General features: G+C 48.6%; 1 protein-coding gene across 1 annotated transcript in view; it reads right to left on the bottom strand.

Annotated features, from left to right (window-relative positions):
* Positions 1-693: 693 nt before the first annotated feature.
* The window catches only part of LOC146010222 (uncharacterized), a 63,332-nt gene continuing 42,565 nt past the window's right edge, over positions 694-21,460 (bottom strand). Inside the window, 2 exon segments of the mRNA XM_083151258.1 lie at positions 694-1,524; positions 1,526-3,230. Of these exon segments, the coding sequence (XP_083007384.1) occupies positions 1,386-1,524; positions 1,526-3,230 (1,844 nt within the window). The 3' untranslated portion in view covers positions 694-1,385.

Genomic DNA, 21,460 nt, shown 5'->3' with positions numbered 1-21,460 from the left:
CCTACTCTGAATATACACAGCCCAATGATCAGCTCTGAATCAGGCCCCAAGAACAGAAAGGCATTGAATAAAATGGGCCCTAAACCCCGCCCATTATGTAAATAGCCTTATAATGAAAGATTTTCAGCAAAGTCTTTCACCTCCTGAAAATCTCTCGCTCTTTGGGGAAAATAGCTCAGTGTGTACGCACTACTTTGGTGAAAGATAAATCTATCAGAGATTTTTGCAAAGTCTTTTGAAATGAAAATCTTCTAGTGTGTATGGGCATTTTGTCTTAGTTTATCTGGCTCCTAGATTTTAAAGAAATTTGTCAAGCCCCGATCTGGTGCCCAGCTGCCAACTTTAGGCAACTACATGGAAAGTCTACCAAGTCCAAGGAGGTGCAGCAGAGCTCCTCCATCCTGATCCGTGGCCACCTCGGTCCAGTCCCATATGCAGAGCATGTACCCACCTCCGAGACAGATGGTAACCCAGCCAGAACTACCATCCGCATTCCTAGCAATGATAACGGAACATGGAGACACCAACCAAACCTGTGATGCCTCCAAAGCGGCCTTCTCCATAACATGCTTCTCTGGAGGAACGGAAGGACACCAGGATGTGTGACGTCACCACCATAAGTATCACATAAGTATCACTGCACAGTCAGTCACATCCACAGAGATGAAGGAAGTAGCCACCATTTTATATTTTCCAATAGATTTTATTGATTTTTAACTAATGAAACATACAAACCATAAGAAACCGATATCAGGATGGACATGAATATGGAGTCACATTGCAGCAATCCCAACAAGGCACAAGTACAGCATCACATAAACCCTCACACACGTAATGACATTAAATAAACACACAATGGGGACCAGCATAATAATTACCAGGTACAGGTGGTATAAGTAGATGTAATAACAAATCACTGTATATAAAATGCTAGAGACTCCTCACCTTCTTTGACCACTAGAGGCCACTCAATGGACTAAATCACTTCTAAATAGAAAGTGAAACCAAAATGATCTGTATCACACGTCCTGGATATGGAGAGAGGGAGCTGTGAGGACAGAGATTGGAGGGAGGAGCCATCATTGTGACTGGCTTTACCCAGTATGGAGTAAGGTCCAACCATACTGTATATGATCCGAGCACTGGAGGATAAAACCCGTGTCAGATACATACTACTCCTGCCCAGATCTCATAGTAAGACTCAGGCCACGCAGCAGGGGCAAGGAGCCGCCATTCCCCAAACTGCAACTACACAAACAACAAAACCACAATGGCAGATTTTCCTGGTGCTGCCCAATAATTGCGGGTAACCAAATGTATGTTACATCTCTATTTCTTCTCAGAAGTCAAAGATTGGTATGTCACGGGTACATACAGATGTGTCCTCATACATCTAGCGGCACTACACCATGCAGTGCGAGATGCCAGGCATGAGTGAGCCACTCAGAACATGAAAATGGTTTTTCGCCTATGTGAGTTCTCTCATGTATAACAAGATTTGATTTAAGTGTAAAAAATGTCCCACTCACAACATGAAAATGGTTTCTCTCCTGTGTGAGTTCTCTGATGTATAATAAGATTTGATTTCTGTGTAAAAGAATTCCCACACTCAGAACATGAAAATGGCTTCTCACCTGTGTGAGTTCTCTCATGTATAACAAGATATGATTTCTTTGCAAAACATTTCCCACACTCAGAACATGAAAATGGCTTCTCTCCTGTGTGAGTTCTCTCATGTACAACAAGAGATGATTTATGTGTAAAACATTTCCCACACTCACAACATGAAAATGGTTTCTCTCCAGTGTGAGTTCTCTGATGTTTAACAAGATTTGATTTATTTGTAAAACATTTCCCACACTCAGAACATGAAAATGGTTTCTCTCCTGTGTGAGTTCTCTCATGTATAACAAGATCTGATTTATGTGTAAAACATTTCCCACACTCAGAACATGAAAATAGCTTCTCACCTGTGTGAGTTCTCTCATGTATAACAAGATCTGATTTATGTGTAAAACATTTCCCACACTCAGAACATGAAAATGGTTTCTCTCCTGTGTGAGTTCTCTCATGTACAACAAGAGATGATTTATGTGTAAAACATTTCCCACACTCAGAACATGAAAATGGTTTCTCTCCTGTGTGAGTTCTCTCATGTACAACAAGAGATGATTTCTTTGTAAAACATTTCCCACACTCAGAACATGAAAATGGTTTCTCTCCTGTGTGAGTTCTCTCATGTACAACAAGAGATGATTTATTTGCAAAACATTTCCCACACTCACAACATGAAAATGGCTTCTCACCTGTGTGAGTTCTCTCATGTATAACAAGATCTGATTTATGTGTAAAACATTTCCCACACTCAGAACATGAAAATGGTTTCTCTCCTGTGTGAGTTCTCTCATGTACAACAAGAGATGATTTATTTGCAAAACATTTCCCACACTCACAACATGAAAATGGCTTCTCACCTGTGTGAGTTCTCTCATGTATAACAAGATCTGATTTATGTGTAAAACATTTCCCACACTCAGAACATGAAAATGGTTTCTCTCCTGTGTGAGTTCTCTCATGTACAACAAGAGATGATTTATTTGCAAAACATTTCCCACACTCAGAACATGAAAATGGCTTCTCTCCCGTGTGAGTTCCCTCATGTATAATAAGATTTGATTTCTGTGTAAAACATTTTCCACACTCAGAACATGAAAACGGTTTCTCTCCTGTGTGAGTTCTCTCATGTATAACAAGAGATGATTTCTGTGTAAAACATTTCCCACACTCAGAACATGAAAACGGTTTCTCTCCTGTGTGAGTTCTCTCATGTATAACAAGAGATGATTTATTTGCAAAACATTTCCCACACTCACAACATGAAAATGGCTTCTCACCTGTGTGAGTTCTCTCATGTATAACAAGATCTGATTTATGTGTAAAACATTTCCCACACTCAGAACATGAAAACGGTTTCTCTCCTGTGTGAGTTCTCTCATGTATAACAAGAGATGATTTCTTTGCAAAACATTTCCCACACTCAGAACATGAAAATGGCTTCTCTCCTGTGTGAGTTCTCTCATGTATAACAAGATCTGATTTACGTGTAAAACATTTCCCACACTCAGAACATGAAAATGGTTTCTCACCTGTGTGAGTTCTCTCATGTATAACAAGTTCTGATTTATGTGTAAAACATTTCCCACACTCAGAACATGAAAATGGCTTCTCATCTGTGTGAGTCCTCTGATGTATTACAAAAGTGGATTTATGTAAAAAACACTTCCCACACTCAGAACACATAAATGGACCAGGTGATGCATCTGCACTGTACAGTACTGGCCGCGTAATGATCTTGTCTTCTATTTTATCATCTGGAAACAGACTGAGATGTCCCCCAAAGGTATTCCTGCTTGTGCATCCATCTGTGGGAAACACATAAAAAGGGATTTTTGTAAGAACTTACCGTTCGAATCCCTTTCTCTGATATGGTCCTGGTGACACAGCTCAACATTGGGATGTAGGATGGTCCGTAGGAGCCAGGCACCTATACTAAAGCTTTTGGAGGGTAGGCTCCTCCCTTCTGCATCCCAGACTCCTCAGTTCAATCTTTCAAAGCCACTGGAATACATCAACTCAGTACAAACGCCTGCACATATTATATGCACAATCTCAATCTCAAAATAACTGTTCAACCATATAGAACATGAAACATCATGAACCTGGCATACTTACTGAGCGTAAGGGAGGGATCGCTGTGTCACCAGGACCATATCAGAAAAAGGGATTCGAACGGTAAGTTTTTACAAAAATCCCTTTTTCTCTTTCAATGGTCCTAATGACACAGCTCAACACTGGGACGTTCCAGAGCCGGTCCTTTGGGTGGGTACGCTCAGGTCTGCAGCTCTCATCACTGCTCGCCCGAATGATGCGTCCTCCGACGCGAACTCATGGAACCTATAGAATTTGGCAAAAGTGTGAACAGATGACCAAGTGGCGGCCCTGCAAACCTGCTCAGCTGTGGCCCCATGTCAAACCGCCCAAGAGGTGGCGACCGACCTGGTGGTATGCGCATTAATCCTGGCCGGCACAAGCCTACCAACCTTAGTATATGCAAATGCAATAACAGAACGCAACCACCTAGCACCTAGGAATCTTGTGCACATCATACAAGACTAGCAAAGTGTCAGTCTTCCTGACACCCTTCACCCTGTCCACATAAATGCGCAAGGCGCGCACAACATCCAAATTCCTCGATTTGTCCCTTTTCCTTGAACCCTCTGGGGGTTGAAACACAGGCAGAACTATCTCCTGATTCAGATGAAAAGCAGAGACTACTTTAGGTAAAAACTGGGGTACCGTCCGAAGAACCGCCCTATCATCGTGAAATATCAGGAAGGGAGACTTGCAGGACAATGCTCCCAACTCCGATACTCTCTTTGCTGACGCAACCGCCAACAAAAATACAAGCTTCCATGTAAGAAACTTAAGGTCAGCCGACCTCAACGGCTCAAAAGGTGCCTTTTGAAGACACTCCAGAACCAGCGATAAATCCCAAGGAGCCACTGGTTGTTTGTAGGAAGGTTTCAATCGAGAAACCCCTTGCAGGAAGGTTTGCACCTCCGGTAACAATGCTATCCTTTTCTGGAAATAAATTGACAAGGCCGAGATCTGTACCTTGAGTGATTGAAGGCTTAACCCAGACGAAAAACCATCCTGCAAAAACTCCAACAATTTTGAAAGTCGAAATCGCGATGTATGCGACTTCTGCCTTTCACACCACCTAATATAGGTCTTCCAGACCCTATAATAGTTAGCTGAAGACACTGACTTCCTAGCTTTCACCATGGTGTTAACCACAGCCTCCGAGAAACCCTTGTTCTTCAAGATGGCGGTCTCAATACCCAAGCCGTCAAATTTAGCCGAGCTGAATCCATGTGTAAGAACGGCCCTTGGCTTAACAGGTCTGACCTCAGAGGTAGACGCCACGAGTCCACACACAATCTCTGAAGTCTCGAGTACCAGGACCTCCTTAGCCAATCCGGGGCTACTAGAATCACCGGAATTCCTTGGGACTGGATTATTTTCAATACTCTCGCCAGCATTGGAAACGGCGGAAAGGCATAAAGCAGATTCCCCTCCCAGGGAATTGTCATTGCATCCACTGCTTCGGGCCGTGGATCTCTTGTCCTGGCATAGAACCCTGATGATTGAACCTTGATGCCATCAGGTCCACATCCGGAGTTCCCCACTTCAGTGTAATCTGATGAAACACCTGTGGGTTCAGGCTCCATACCCCTTCTAGCAGCTCCTCCCTGCTCAGGAAATCGGCCTCGATATTCTCCACCCCCGGGATGAATATCGCTGACAACACTGGAACCTTCTGTTCCACCCACAAGAAGATCCGGGAAAACTCCCACATGGCCAGCTTGCTGATTGTGCCTCCCTGATGATTCAGGTACGCCACAGCCGTGGCGTTGTCGGTCTGAATCTTTAAAGGAAGACCCTGCAATCTTTCTCCTGCCAGAGAGATCACTTTCCACACAGCCCGCAGTTCCAGGATATTGATCGGCAAGGCAGACTCCTCCGAGGTCCATAAGCCCTGGAGGCGCAGGTCCAAAACCACTGCCCCCCAGCCCCTGAGACTGGCGTCGGTAGTGACTATCAGCCAGTCCCAGGACTGCAGAGACCGACCCCACTGAAGGTAATCCACCTCCATCCACCATTGCAGGGAAGACCGTGTTTCTGGAGACAACACTATGTACTCTGACTTCATGGTCTGAGTGTTCCCTGACCAAGATGTCAGGATGTTCCACTGGAACACTCGAGAGTGGAACCTGGCGAACTGTAGCGTCTCGAAAGTCGCCACCATTTTCCCCAACAGTTTGAGACACCTCCAAACCGACGGGCTCTGAGACCCCAGGATCTCCCGAACCAAGGAGGCCAGGTCCCTGGCCTTTGTCTCTGGTAGGAATACCCGATATAAATGGGTATCCAGGACAACTCCCAGGAACTGGAGTCTCTGTGAAGGCACCAACTGAGACTTTTGTAAATTTAAAAGCCAACCGTGAGCCTGCAAAAACCTGATGGCTTCTGCCAAGTGACTCTGCAACCTTTCCGCAGACTCTGCTTTGAACAGCAGGTCATCCAAATACGGAATCACGGTAATTCCCCTCATCCGGAGAGCAGCCGCCATTACTGACATTATTTTGGTGAATACCCTTGGTGCTGTGGCCAGACCAAAGGGCAATGCCTGGAATTGAAAATGCAGATCTCCTATCACAAACCTCAAGAGAGCCTGATGTTCTGGGTGGATAGGAACATGAAGATATGCGTCCTGGACATCCATGGACGCCAAAAATTCTCCTTGGTCCAGGCTTAGCAGCACAGACCGTAGAGATTCCATATTGAAATGGTCTACCCACAGATGGAGATTCAAAGACTTTAGATTTAAGATTGGTCTGAAGACCCGTCTGGCTTGGGCACCAAAAACAGAGTGGAATAAAAACCTTTCTTCCACTCCGCTCGAGGGACCGGGATCACCACACCTTTCTCTAAGAGATTGAGCCGCCCCTAAAAGAGCAGCCCGGAGCCGAGACTCCTTTGGCAGTGGTGTAGGTATGAATCTTCTCGGAGGAAGACCTTTGAAGGGAATCCTGTAACCCTGGGACACAATGTCCAACACCCAAGGATCCCGGCCCAACAATGCCCACGCGTCCCTGAACCATCTCAAATGTTCCCCCACCTTGACCACCGCTGGGATATTCCCCAGGTAGTCATGCGGAGGGCTTGTCCTCTCCTTTGGTGCTCGGTTTAGACTTTGGGGCCTTGCCCCTGGAGGACTGAAACTTTCCCCTAAATGACTGTCCTCGAAAGGACGCACCCCCTCTAGGGGAGGGCCGAAAGGACGGCCTAAAAGCAGAAAACCTTGAGGCCTGTTTAGCTGCGGGAGCCGGCAGGAAGGTACTTTTGCCTCCCGTGGCCTGCTTAATAATCTCTTCCAGCTCTGAACCAAACAACAGCTTTCCTTTAAAAGCCAATGCCTCTAAGGCCTTTTTAGATTCATTATCCGCTTCCCAGGCTTTAAGCCACAGCACTCTCCTGGCATTGACGGACACGTGGATACTCTGGAAGCCATTTTGAGAGCTTCCTCAACAGCCTCAAGCACATACTCCGCAGCTGCTTTAAGCTTCTCAGCAAGCAACAACACACATGGATCAGCATGTAAAATAGTACACAAGTCATTGGCCCACACAATCATGGCCTTAGAGACCCAGGCTGATGCTATAAGAGGGCGTAAAGTGTATCCCACCCCTTCAAATATTGCCTTGAGGTTACCTTCCAGCTTCTTGTCTATGGGGTCCTTAAAGGCTGCACCCCCCTGGACAGGTAGCACCGTGGCTTTTGAAAGCCGTGCCACAGAAGCATCCACCACCGGAACTTTTTCCCAGAGGTCCGCATGAGCCTCAGGCATGGGGTATAGACTTAAGAATCTCTTAGGCATCTGCAGCCTTTTATCGGGCGTTTTCCAAGCCCCTTCCAATAAATCCTGTAACCCTTCATCCGCAGGGAAGGTAACAGTTTCCTTACGCTGCCGTTTAAAAACACCTTTTGCAGGAGTTTTATCTTCCACAGACAAATTCAAAGCCTGTTTAACAGTAGGAATCAAATCCTCCACCCCTGAGGCCGAGGAATCTTCAGAATCATCATCCTGATCCCAGGGGATGTCTGTGTACTCTCCCTCCTCATCAGCAACAAGCAATGGCACTGAATAAGACCTTTTAGGGGTCCCCACAGTGTCACCATCAAATCTGTCTAACAAATCATTAAACCTGCTGATTCCCTTAGCAGTATCCTGCATGACCTGTAAGAAACCAGGATCTGCTTGGGTCAAAGGCAAGGAGCCAGAGGACTGCTGAGATGATGACATAGGTCTAGGGGAAGATACCAACACATCACTCTGCCTGTCCAACAATTGCACTAAGGCATTCACAGACCTGCCCAGGGCACTGGCCCACGCAGGCTCCGATTGCCCTAACCTCTGGGGTTCACTGCCCATGGGTCTCACAGCAGCGCAAGTAATACACAAGCCCCCCTTGGCCATCTGCTCAGGGACAAATTTCAGTGTACAAACACTGCAAGCGCTCAATGCATTAAGGGCTCCCTCCCCCAAAGCCACAGACTGTTGCTCAGACATGATGTAAAAGTAACACAGTCACAGCGCACAATGTACAGGCGTTTTATACAGAGCCAATGTACCACAGTCACTTATCTGTCTGAAGCTTTCAGAAGTGGGGAAACGATGCCCAGGAAATCCAATCACTCTGCCAGGATCTGTAAGCCAGCTCAGCTCCGCTGCAAGCGTTCCGAATGGCGCCAAAACAGAGTGAGGGAAGAGACCAAGTCCCTGCTGCTGCGGGGTCCGTGTCTTCTGGCGCCAACCACCCCCAGACAGCAGCTCCCACTGCAGGATTTCCAAGTTCCAGTGTCTCCCCCTCTGCTGGGGACCACTTGGAACATGCCTGTAACACACTGCTGTCCTCTCATATAGGAGCTCAGTGTGTAAGCTCCACAGAAAATGGCCGCCGCCATCACGGAGCGCCTGTCCCCCATGATCCCCACCTAGCGTGAAGCCGGTTTCAGAGCTGCACAGGGAGACCAGACAGTGTCTCCCCTGTGCACAGTGAGCTGACAGGACGCGCTTCTGTCAGCTCCTGCTACGCTGTCATTGTGAGGATTCAGTGAGAATCGTCACACTGTGCCTACCTAGCTAGTGTAAAAGTTAATAAAATAAAAAACTCCTAACTAACTCTAATCCTTCGGCTGCTCCAGCAGCCCTTTAGAATAGCACCCACTCCAGTGGGCACCTAACACAAACTGAAGAGTCTGGGATGAAGAAGGGAGGAGCCTACCCTCCAAAAGCTTTAGGATAGGTGCCTGGCTCCTACGGACCCTCCTACATCCCAATGTTGAGCTGTGTCACCAGGACCATTGAAAGAGAAAATAGGGGCTGATGGCTCCTGATGTATGAGATACACCAGAGAGTGTGGGGAGGAGACTGGTCAGATCTCTGGGCTGGTAACACACAGTAACATGATGTGAGGGTAGAGCGGGAGTATAATAGGGGCTGATGGCTCCTGATGTATGCAATACACCAGAGAGTGTGGGGAGGAGACTGGTCAGATCTCTGGTCTGGTAACACACAGTGACATGATGTGAGAGGGAGAGAAGAAGTATTATAGGGGCTGATGGCTCCTGATGTATGAGATATACCAGAGAGTGTGGGGAGGAGACTGGTCAGATCTCTGGGCTGGTAACACACAGTGACATGATGTGAGGGGGAGAGCAGGAGTATAATAGGGGCTGATGGCTCCTGATGTATGAGATACACCAGAGAGTGCGGGGAGGAGACTGGTCAGATCTCTGGGCTGGTAACACACAGTGACATGATGTGAGGGGGAGAGCAGGAGTATAATAGGGGCTGATGGCTCCTGATATATGAGATACACCAGAGAGTGTGGGGAGGAGACTGGTCAGATCTCTGGGCTGGTAACACACAGTGACATGATGTGAGGGAAGAGCAGGAGGAGATACACCAAAAAATGTTTTAACCAAGTATTCATCACCTGTGCTGATATCTGTAGGGATTGCCTCCTTCTTACACTGCTGGTCATCCTTCATATAGGTATCTTCAATCTCTTCTGCCCTCATATCAATCAAATCCATCTTTTCTCCCTCTGTATCTTCTACTTTAATATCAGTCAAATCTTCATACTGAACCTAAACAAAATAACACATCAGTAATGTTTCATGTTATTGAGATTACACAGTAGAATATTCCCAGGATAATCACATATATACCATGTCCTCAGTCACTGCGTGTCTCCTACAGATGGGCCCAGTAACAGAGATAACCCAGAGAGATGTCCCCGTCCTCTGTATTCCCAGGATAATCACATATGTACAGAGAACAGGGACATCTCTCTGGGGTATCTCTGTTACTGGGCCCATCTGTAGGAGACACACAGTGACTGAGGACATGGTATATATGTGATTATCCTGGGAATACAGAGGACGGGGACATCTCTCTGGGGTATCTCTGTTACTGGGCCCATCTGTAGGAGACACGCAGTGACTGAGGACATTGTATATATGTGATTATCCTGGGAATACAGAGGACGGGGACATCTCTCTGGGATATCTCTGTTACTGGGCCCATCTGTAGGAGACACGCAGTGACTGAGGACATTGTATTTATGTGATTATCCTGGGAATACAGAGGATGGGGACATCTCTCTGAGGTATCTCTGTTACTGGGCCCATCTGTAGGAGACACACAGTGACTGAGGACATGGTATATATGTGATTATCCTGGGAATACAGAGGACGGGGACATCTCTCTGGGGTATCTCTGTTACTGGGCCCATCTGTAGGAGACACACAGTGACTGAGGACATGGTATATATGCGATTATCCTGGGAATACAAAGAACGGGGACATCTCTCTGGGGTATTCCTGTTACTAGGCCCATCTGTAGGAGACACAAAGTGACTGATGACATTGTATATATGTGATTATCCTGGGAATACAGAGGACGGAGACATCTCTCTGGGTTATCTCTGTTACTGGGCCCATCTGTAGGAGACACACAGTGACTGAGGACATTGTATATATGTGATTATCCCTGGAATACAGAGGACGGGGACATCTCTCTGGGGTATCTCTGTTACTGGGCCCATCTGTAGGAGACACACAGTGACTGAGGACATGGTATATATGTGATTATCCTGGGAATACAGAGGACGGGGACATCTCTCTGGGGTATCTCTGTTACTGGGCCCATCTGTAGGAGACACGCAGTGACTGAGGACATTGTGTATATGTGATTATCCTGGGAATACACAGGACGGGGACATCTCTCTGGGGTATCTCTGTTACTGAGCCCATCTGTAGGAGACACAGTGACTGAGGACATTGTATATATGGGATTATCCTGGGAATACAGAGGACGGGGACATCTCTCTGGGGTATCTCTGTTACTGGGCCCATCTGTAGGAGACACGCAGTGACTGAGGACATTGTATATACGCAGTTAGAAGATTATTATTGTGTGTAGATGGCCCCTATAGCTGATCTTCCTTGTACAATAAAGAAGTCTCTTCTTACCCAGTGATGTGAGGGTCCGATAATTCTCTATCATTATAAACTTGTACAGATCCTTGTGTTCCTCTATATACTTCCCCTCCTGTGTGGGGAGACAGAAAATAACATCCTGACACCTTATAGGAAACTGACAAACACAGTGATACATTCATCACCCAATCACATCTCCCGGTGTTACTGTATAATGCCCCATTCCCAGTAGTCACCTCCTGCGGTGTGACTGTATAATGTCCCATTCCCAGCAGTCACCTCTCCGGTCACATCCCCCAGTGTTACTGTATAATGTCCCATTCCCAGCAGTCACCTCTCTGGTCACAACCCCCGGTGTTACTGTATAATGCTCCATTCCCAGCCGTCACCTCTCCGGTCACATCCCCAGTGTTACTGTATAATGCTCCATTACCAGCATTCACCTCTCCGGTCACATCCCCCGGTGTTACTGTATAATGCTCCATTCCCAGCAGTCACCTCTCCGGTCACATCTCCCGGTGTTACTGTATAATGCCCCCATTCATCACCCAATCACATCCCCCGGTGTTACTGTATAACGTCCCATTACCAGCCGTCACCTCTCCGGTCACATTCCCAGTGTTACTGTATAATGCCCCATTCCCAGCATTCACCTCTCTGGCCACATCCCCCGGTGTTACTGTATAATGTCCCATTACCAGCCGTCACCTCTCCAGTCACATCCCCCGGTGTTACTGTATAATGTCCCATTCCCAGCATTCACCTCTCCGGTCACATCCCCCGGTGTTACTGTATAATGCTCCATTCCCAGCAGTCACCTCTCCGGTCACATCTCCCGGTGTTACTGTATAATGCCCCCATTCATCACCCAATCACATCCCCCGGTGTTACTGTATAATGTCCCATTCCCAGCAGTCACCTCTCCGGTGACATCCCCCAGTGTTACTGTATAACGTCCCATTCCCAGCATTCACCTCTCCGGTCACATCCCCTGGTGTTACTGTATAACGTCCCATTACCAGCCGTCACCTCTCCAATCACATCCCCCGGTGTTATTGTATAATGTACCATTCCCAGCAGTCACCTCTCCGGTCACATCCCCCAGTGTTACTGTATAATGCCCCATTCCCAGCATTCACCTCTCCGGTCACATCCCCCGGTGTTACTGTATAATGCTCCATTCCCAGCAGTCACCTCTCCGGTCACATCTCCCGGTGTTACTGTATAATGCCCCCATTCATCACCCAATCACATCCCCCGGTGTTACTGTATAATGTCCCATTCCAAGCAGTCACCTCTCCGGTGACATCCCCCAGTGTTACTGTATAATGTCCCATTCCCAGCATTCACCTTTCCGGTCACATCCCCTGGTGTTACTGTATAATGCTCCATTCCCAGCAGTCACCACTCCGGTCACATCTCCCGGTGTTACTGTATAATGCCCCCATTCATCACCCAATCACATCCCCCGGTGTTACTGTATAATGTCCCATTCCCAGCAGTCACCTCTCCGGTGACATCCCCCAGTGTTACTGTATAACGTCCCATTCCCAGCATTTACCTCTCCGGTCACATCCCCTGGTGTTACTGTATAACGTCCCATTACCAGCCGTCACCTCTCCAATCACATCCCCCGGTGTTATTGTATAATGTCCCATTCCCAGCAGTCACCTCTCCGGTCACATCTCCCGGTGTTACTGTATAACGCCCCATTCCCAGCAATCACCTCTCTGGTCACATCCCCCGGTGTTACTGTATAATGTCCCATTCCCAGCAGTCACCTCTCTGGTCACAACCCCCGGTGTTACTGTATAATGTCCCATTCCCAGCAGTCACCTCTCCGGTCACATCTCCCGGTGTTACTGTATAATGCCCCCATTCATCACCCAATCACATCCCCCGGTGTTACTGTATAATGTCCCATTCCCAGCAGTCACCTCTCCGGTGACATCCCCCAGTGTTACTGTATAACGTCCCATTCCCAGCAGTCACCTCTCTGGTCACAACCCCCGGTGTTACTGTATAATGTCCCATTCCCAGCAGTCACCTCTCCGGTCACATCTCCCGGTGTTGCTGTATAATGCCCCCATTCATCACCCAATCACATCCGCCGGTGTTACTGTATAATGTCCCATTCCAAGCAGTCACCTCTCCGGTGACATCCCCAGTGTTACTGTATAATGTCCCAATCCCAGCAGTGACCTCTCTGGTCACATCCCCTGGTGTTACTGTATAACGTCCCATTACCAGCCGTCACCTCTCTGGTCACATCCCCAGTGTTACTGTATAATGCCCCATTCCCAGCAGTCACCTCTCTGGTCACATACCCGGTGTTACTGTATAATGCCCCATTCCCAGCATTCACCTCTCCGGTCACATCCCCCGGTGTTACTGTATAATGTCCCATTCCCAGCAGTCACCTCTCCGGTCACATCCCCCTGTGTTACTGTATAATGCCCCATTCCCAGCAGTCACCTCTCCGGTCACATCCCCCGGTGTTACTGTATAATGTCCCATTCCCAGCAGTCACCTCTCCGGTCACATCCCCCGGTGTTACTGTATAATGCCCCATTCCCAGCAGTCACCTCTCCGGTCACATCCCCGTGTTACTGTATAATGCCCCATTCCCAGCAGTCACCTCTCCGGTCACATCTCCCGGTGTTACTGTATAATGTCCCATTCCCAGCAGTCACCTCTCCGGTCACATCTCCCGGTGTTACTGTATAATGTCCCATTCCCAGCAGTCACCTCTCCGGTCACATCTCCCGGTGTTACTGTATAATGTCCCATTCCCAGCAGTCACCTCTCCGGTCACATCCCCCAGTGTTACTGTATAATGTCCCATTCCCAGCAGTCACCTCTCCGGTCACAACCCCCGGTGTTACTGTATAATGTCCCATTCCCAGCAGCCACCTCTCCGGTCACAACCCCCGGTGTTACTGTATAATGTCCCATTCCCAGCAGTCACCTCTCCGGTCACATCCCCCAGTGTTACTGTATAATGTCCCATTCCCAGCAGTCACCTCTCCGGTCACATCTCCCGGTGTTACTGTATAACGCCCCATTCCCAGCAGTCACCTCTCTGGTCCCATTCCCAGCAGTCACCTCTCCGGTCACATCCCCCGGTGTTACTGTATAATGTCCCATTCCCAGCAGTCACCTCTCCGGTCACATCCCCCGGTGTTACTGTATAATGTCCCATTCCCAGCAGTCACCTCTCCGGTCACATCCCCCGGTGTTACTGTATAATGTCCCATTCCCAGCAGTCACCTCTCCGGTCACATCCCCCGGTGTTACTGTATAATGTCCCATTCCCAGCAGTCACCTCTCCGGTCACATCCCCCTGTGTTACTGTATAATGCCCCATTCCCAGCAGTCACCTCTCCGGTCACATCTCCCGGTGTTACTGTATAATGTCCCATTCCCAGCAGTCACCTCTCCGGTCACATCCCCCGGTGTTACTGTATAATGTCCCATTCCCAGCAGTCACCTCTCCGGTCACACCCCCCGGTGTTACTGTATAATGTCCCATTCCCAGCAGTCACCTCTCCGGTCACATCCCCCGGTGTTACTGTATAATGTCCCATTCCCAGCAGTCACCTCTCCGGTCACAACCCCCGGTGTTACTGTATAATGTCCCATTCCCAGCAGTCACCTCTCCGGTCACATCCCCCGGTGTTACTGTATAATGTCCCATTCCCAGCAGTCACCTCTCCGGTCACATCCCCCTGTGTTACTGTATAATGCCCCATTCCCAGCAGTCACCTCTCCGGTCACATCTCCCGGTGTTACTGTATAATGTCCCATTCCCAGCAGTCACCTCTCCGGTCACATCCCCCGGTGTTACTGTATAATGTCCCATTCCCAGCAGTCACCTCTCCGGTCACACCCCCCATGTCACATGATGCACACCCAATAGGGCCATCCTGGCAATAGCAGCATGCAGGTGGATGCTCTTGTGAATAATGTATCACATGACCATCCACATATCGCTCAGTGTGTACTGCTGACCAATTTATCGTTATATTAGTAATGCCATCGGCTGGGGTACACATCATTCGGAGTGACTTTACCAAGTGCCAAGACTTCTGGGTCAGAGCATCTTAAGGACGGCAGGACGTGTCCGGTGTGTTACAGTATGCATCGGGTAATACTTTACTGCCGGTGAGCGGGTAATGGCTGCCCAAGGTTCTATCCCATAGAGGAGCTCTGTATATTGTACAACCCCCCCTCCCCCACCCTCTGCTGTGTCCTGCATAGGCTCAGATGTTAGGTGGTAGAACGAGTCACTCGTGCAGACAGGTAGTCAGTGTGCACCAAGTGCATAGACGGACCGGCTGGTGTGCCGCTTGCCAGGATAGCTGTGGTCACTGGTCCCCATAGTGGGTGATAATTATACAGTCCATATACCGGTGGTAAAGTAATGGTGATCCATGATCACTAACGTGTTTCTTCATCACTGTGCAGGACAGTTTCCTCAGAGGGCAGCGGGTAACTCACTCATTGGTCTAGATTTATGCCACCATCAGCCAATCGTGGGTGGCTAACGATCAGCTGGTTAGTAACGTCAGGTGTATAATGGCAGAGGATGGCACCGGGGTATAGCCATATGTTACACATATATGACACAGGCCCAGACTGAGCAGCAGCCTGAGGACTGTATATGTGTGTGCGGCCTGGATGGGACTTGGTCCTGGGACTGTGGGGACAGCGGTGCTGGGGGGTCACAGCCTGTATGTGTAAGCACTAGTGCAGGGGCTCAGTCATTATACAATAACTACTTATAATAGAGCATAAGGGGATATACAGAGGTAGTATAGGGGGATGAGGCAGGAGACACCTGTGCCTCCTTATGTCTCTGTATATATCTACCCATGGACTTACCGTCCGATCCTGGTCACTGGCTCAACTCCAGCTCAAAAGGCTTTACACACCCGACATCCGGCTTGTGCTGGGAGCGGATCCAGGAAAAAATGACAGGGGGGGCACCATGATAAAAGAGGGTTTGGGTGGGGGAGGGGCGGTGTTAGTGGTGCCAGTATACATGCTAAGAGCGGCAGAGAGAGGGTGAGAATGGGATTAAAAATAGGCCCTGGAATTTAAAATACGCAGGCCCACCATGGCGACAGAAGTGAATGATGTAGTTGTGCGCGCGCCGGAAAAGGGGGTGTGGCCACTCTACAGGGGAGCGTGTCCTTGAGTGTAGTGTACCACACCATATACAACTTCTACACATTATGCAACAAAATACTAGACCCCATTATACTTGCCCCTTACACATGATGCCACATGGATTGAGCCAAAATTCACATAATGCCACATGGATTGAGCCAAAATTCACATAATGCCACACGGATTGAGCCAAAATTCACAATACGCTTCATAAACAGGGACATTGTCTGCCAAAGGCGCGCATTAAACATTTACACCATAATGTCCATTACATGTTAAGTTACACGCCATTACAGTATGTCCATTATGTATTATGCCAAACACCATAATGCCTATTAAAAATTATGCTACATAAGTGCTGCTTATCTAGATGCTCATTGCCAAGGGTTCCATGCTCATTGCCAGAGGTTCCATGCTCATTGCCAAGGGGGAATATATGCTTGCGGTAAATGGGGGACAGCCACCACCAGGCAGAAGTGATAGCCAGTGACAGAGCCTGGCTGTATTCAGAGCACTGCAGGTCCCGGCTATTTGAAATAATACCCCTTTCACTCCAGAAAATGCGTTCCCAGGTTGGCCCCTTTTACACCCAGCCTAGTCCCTGCATTTTCTGGTGTGAGGGGGAGAGAAAACCACCCCTCCCCCTCCTTTAACCAGTTATCTCATTTAACCGGCTATATCTTCGGAACCAACTGACCCATTTACATGAGAAAAGTATCATATTGAAGAACTTTTGAGTGGGCTTTGAATGATTTTGGTCCAGTGAAACTGGAACATTTGGTTCCAGAGTAATCTGCCCTCAAAGAACATGAACAGCCATGAAATTACATTTCAAAAATAAAAAATATTGGTTTACCCACAATATCTCTGGAACCGATTGACCGATATGGACCAGTGTGGTATCATATTGAAGGCACAGCGATTTGGAATTGAATGAGATCAACTACAAGCTTCTGTGATGCCAGGGGGGGGGGAACTGGCAGCCGTCCGGACCTGGTGGGGTCGGAATTAACGGGTCCCATATTATCCTATGGGGAAAACCGTTACAGCTTTGCCAGGCAATATCTCAATATCTAATGACAAAGGGTGGGGGGCGGCAGGCACGTGCCCGGGTGCCCCCCCCCCGCTGAATGGGCTTGTGCGGAATACATAATAAAAATGTAACTTTTATTGTATATGCTTATAAAATGCCATTCAATTGTATGATGTATTAGCAATTTGTTTTCTTTTACACAATAGATCAGGAGCTCTGAAGTAATGGCCCCCATACATTAGTCGGGGGCCAGGGAGTAAGGGTATGCCCACGACCAAAGAGCCGGGCGGAGGGAGCAGGGGGGTGGGGGAGGCGCAGGGAGCCACTGCCATCAGCGGGAGCAGGGGGGCGCGCAGGGGAGGAAGCCGCTGCCGTCAGCAGGAGCAGGTGGGTGGCGCAGGTAGCTGGGCAGGAGAAGACGCTGCCGGGCAGTGGCGGCAGCAGAGCACTTAAAAAAAAAAAAGCCCATACAAACGAATAGGAAGCCATTGATTGACTAAAACCTCTCTCAGAGAGAGGTCTCAGTCAATCAATGGCTTCCTATTCGTTTGTGTGGGCTTTTTTTTTTGGAAGTGCTCTGCATCGCTGCAGCGTCTTCTCCTGCCCAGCTCCCTAATTCCCTGTGCCGCTCCCCTGCTCCCACTGACACGGCAGCGGCTTCCCCCCCTGTCCGGCACCCTCCGCCCGGCTCTGGTAGCAGTCATCCCCCGCCAGCTGCAGTCCCCCCCACACGGCTCCAGACAGCACATAAGATTTAGCACATCTTATGTGCAGCCCGTCCGACCTCCCGACTCCGATGCGTATGGGACCACGCATCGGGTTGGAGGGGATTTGGGCCGATTTCATGGTTGAAATCATGCCCAAATCGCTTAATGTATGGGGGCCTTACAGACAATTCTACTGATTTTTTTTCAGACTCCTTGGATCCCTGACCTCAGTCAGAGAAGTCATCAGCCTGACTGTCAGCAACATGGAGTCGTGACCCCATGTTGAGAAGGTCGTGACCCACAGTTATACCCCTTTTACACCGCCGAAAAATCCGGGTCAGCGGCGGGTCAGACCCGGATCTTCGGCGGTGTAAATCCCTAACGCCGTGTCCCTTTACACGGGACTTCTACCCAGGTCCTGACCTGGGTAGAACACGGCTAGGACCTGGGTAGAGGGCGGTGTAAATGGATGACCCGGCTCCCATTTACATGAATGGGGAACGTCCAACCTGCGGACCGCAGCGTCCGCAGGTTGGATGGATTGTCAGTCTGACACTGACAGCCGGCGCTGCTGTCTGCTATACTCTGCAGACAGCAGCAGCAGCGGCGGCGGGGGAGGGAGGTGAACGGATGCCTGTGTGCGGCATCCATTCACCTCCTGTCCAATGGCAGGGGGGGTGCGCGCGGGGACTGGGGGCAGCCTAGCAGCTTACCTTAGTGCTGGGCTGCCCCCAGCAGCGTTCCGGGTACGTCGGCGCTCGCCACACTATCTAAAATCAACTCCACACCAACGTGGATAGTGGGGGTATGAAAAGGTCGGAGGACGCGTATCGGCGCCGCTTGCCACGCTTCGGGTTGGCATTGATAGTGGGGATGGCGTTAACAATGGGGGTGCATTTAACATAGTAATCACCCATCTGGGTGGCTGTACAATGTAAAATCGGGTCTGATCGCGTCGCATCACATACCTTAAGCGATGGCATACGACGGGCACCGTGCTAGAAAACAAGTACCAGGATTTGTTATACATAACAGATTACATCATATGTACACTGAGGTCACCCTTATGTAAATGGCAGTATTATATCCCATAGCTGCTTGGGGCACCTGTACCTATATGAGGGATATAGATGGTGGTTTAATCCTTATCATCTGATCAGCTCAGTAGAGATTATTAATCACAGTGAGGCGTCAGCATCTAGTGTGTGGTCAGTTATTAAGTAGTCGCTGTGATCCAGTAGTGTATAGCTGTGATTAATACCCTCACATAGGTAGTGTTCACTATAGCACCCTGCATCTGTCACACCTCGTGCAGTTCCTCCTCCCTGCTGTGGTGATTCTAGCACAGTGTGGTCTGTATTTCAGCACTCATATGCAGTTAGAAGCACCACACCACAGCAGAGAGCGACACCCCAAGAAGGAAAGAGGAAATTAAGGTTTTGAAAGATTAATAATAATAATAATAATAATAATAATTGGGAGATATTCTATTAGCGGCGATAACCTGACCCACAATCGCTGGTAAAGTTACCGCACTTATCACCCCAAAAAATCCATGTATCGCAGTTATGTGCGCTCCCTTTTTTGACCAATCCTATTAGATAATTGCAAAAATGTGTTAACCAATGAAATTGTGCAGGTGACAGTAGGGAAATCACCCTGTAACCCCCAAACATGGCACAGTAACATCGGATAACACAGGGCATAATGAAAAGGTTTATAAATATGTTAAACGGCTGCAATAAAAAAAACACTGAACATAAGAAAAAGCAGCTGCTGTGTGTAATATACTCTCATATCTGGGGTATATGAAAACGGGTACAAATATTTATTTGGGACAATTAAAGGTTTCAAAAACTGATGAATCTGACCTGCAAGCCTAAAAACACTTGTCCCACTAATACAGCACCTCAATAACCCTGTCCTATACCTCGTACCCCCATTTCCATCACTTTGCACTTTTTTACCCCAAAACAGACATCTTATTATTGGTTACATACATCATTAATTAAAAACTTTTAATATTTGGGTACCGCATAATATAACTTTCCATTGCTGAAGGTGATAATCTTGGGAATACAGGGGCAGATGTATTAACCAGTGTTAAGTGCATATGCTGCAATTAACGCAGTTTGACTGTGTGTGGGGGGGGGTTTACATTTTTTTATTACAAAACTAATAGCGAGATCTCGCGCATGCCCAGTGAAGTGGCTGGGGAGGAAAGAGGGTTTTCGTTTGTTTAAATGCACATGTGCAGCAATGCAGGGGCGCCGATAAGGAGAGCCGTGTGGACGCAGGACATAACGGCTCTTCTTATCGACAAGGGGGGGTTAATACATACGGCTATAATGGGTGCCCACTTCACTCATTATGCAGGAGAAGCGGGACCCCCGCTGTACGCTTGTCCACTTGGTATAATCTAGCTACACTACAAGAGGGTGCTCCACCATTTTAACATAGTCATGGCTATGCGCTTTGTTTTCTTGATGTCATTATGTACACATTGGATTGTTCTATGTCTGTTTGTGTCTATTACTCTATTTGTATTGATTTTACCTGTATTTTACGGTTTTCACATTTTGTAACAATGTCTGATTTCATTTCAGTAAAATTATATTTAAGGAAAAAACCTTCAAAGTGCATTGTTACCAGGAAAATTGGATATTGTATCTAATAGCATATCCCTCATACAATTAATAAACCACAGCCTGCTCCTTCTGTATAGTAGTAACTGGACAATAGAGGCTGCTCACCCCTGTATAACAACAGAAGCCCCAGGTCGCTCCCCCCTGTATAACAACAGGAATCCCCCCCCCCCCCAGCTCCCCACTGTATAACAGGATGCCCCCCCAGCTCCCCCCTGTATACCAAGATGCCCCCCCCCCCAGCTCCCCCCTGTATAAAAGGACGCCCCAGGCTGCTTCCCCTGTATAACAGGACACCCTCCCCACTGTATAACAACAGGACGCCGCAGGCCGCTCCCCCCGTATAACAGGACGCCGCAGGCCGCTCCCCCCGTATAACAGGACGCCGCAGGATGCTCCCCCCCGTATAACAGGACGCCGCAGGATGCTCCACCCCGTATAACAGGACGCCGCAGGATGCTCCACCCCGTATAACAGGACGCCGCGGGACGCTCCCCCTGTATAACAGGACGCTCCACCTGTATAACAGGACACACACAGACCCCAGGCCGCTCCCCCCTGTATAACAACAGGACGCCGCAGGCCGCTCCCCCCTGTATAACAACAGGACGCCGCAGGCCGCTCCCCCCTGTATAACAACAGGACGCCGCAGGCCGCTCCCCCCTGTATAACAACAGGACGCCGCAGGCCGCTCCCCCCTGTATAACAACAGGACGCCGCAGGCCGCTCCCCCCTGTATAACAACAGGACGCCGCAGGCCGCTTCCCCCTGTA

This window comes from Crinia signifera, chromosome 6, assembly GCF_055691185.1.
Source record: "Crinia signifera chromosome 6, ASM5569118v1, whole genome shotgun sequence".
Taxonomy (NCBI): domain Eukaryota; kingdom Metazoa; phylum Chordata; class Amphibia; order Anura; family Myobatrachidae; genus Crinia; species Crinia signifera.
Note: the sequence above shows the minus strand (reverse complement) of the source record. Positions and strands in the feature narration are given on the sequence as shown.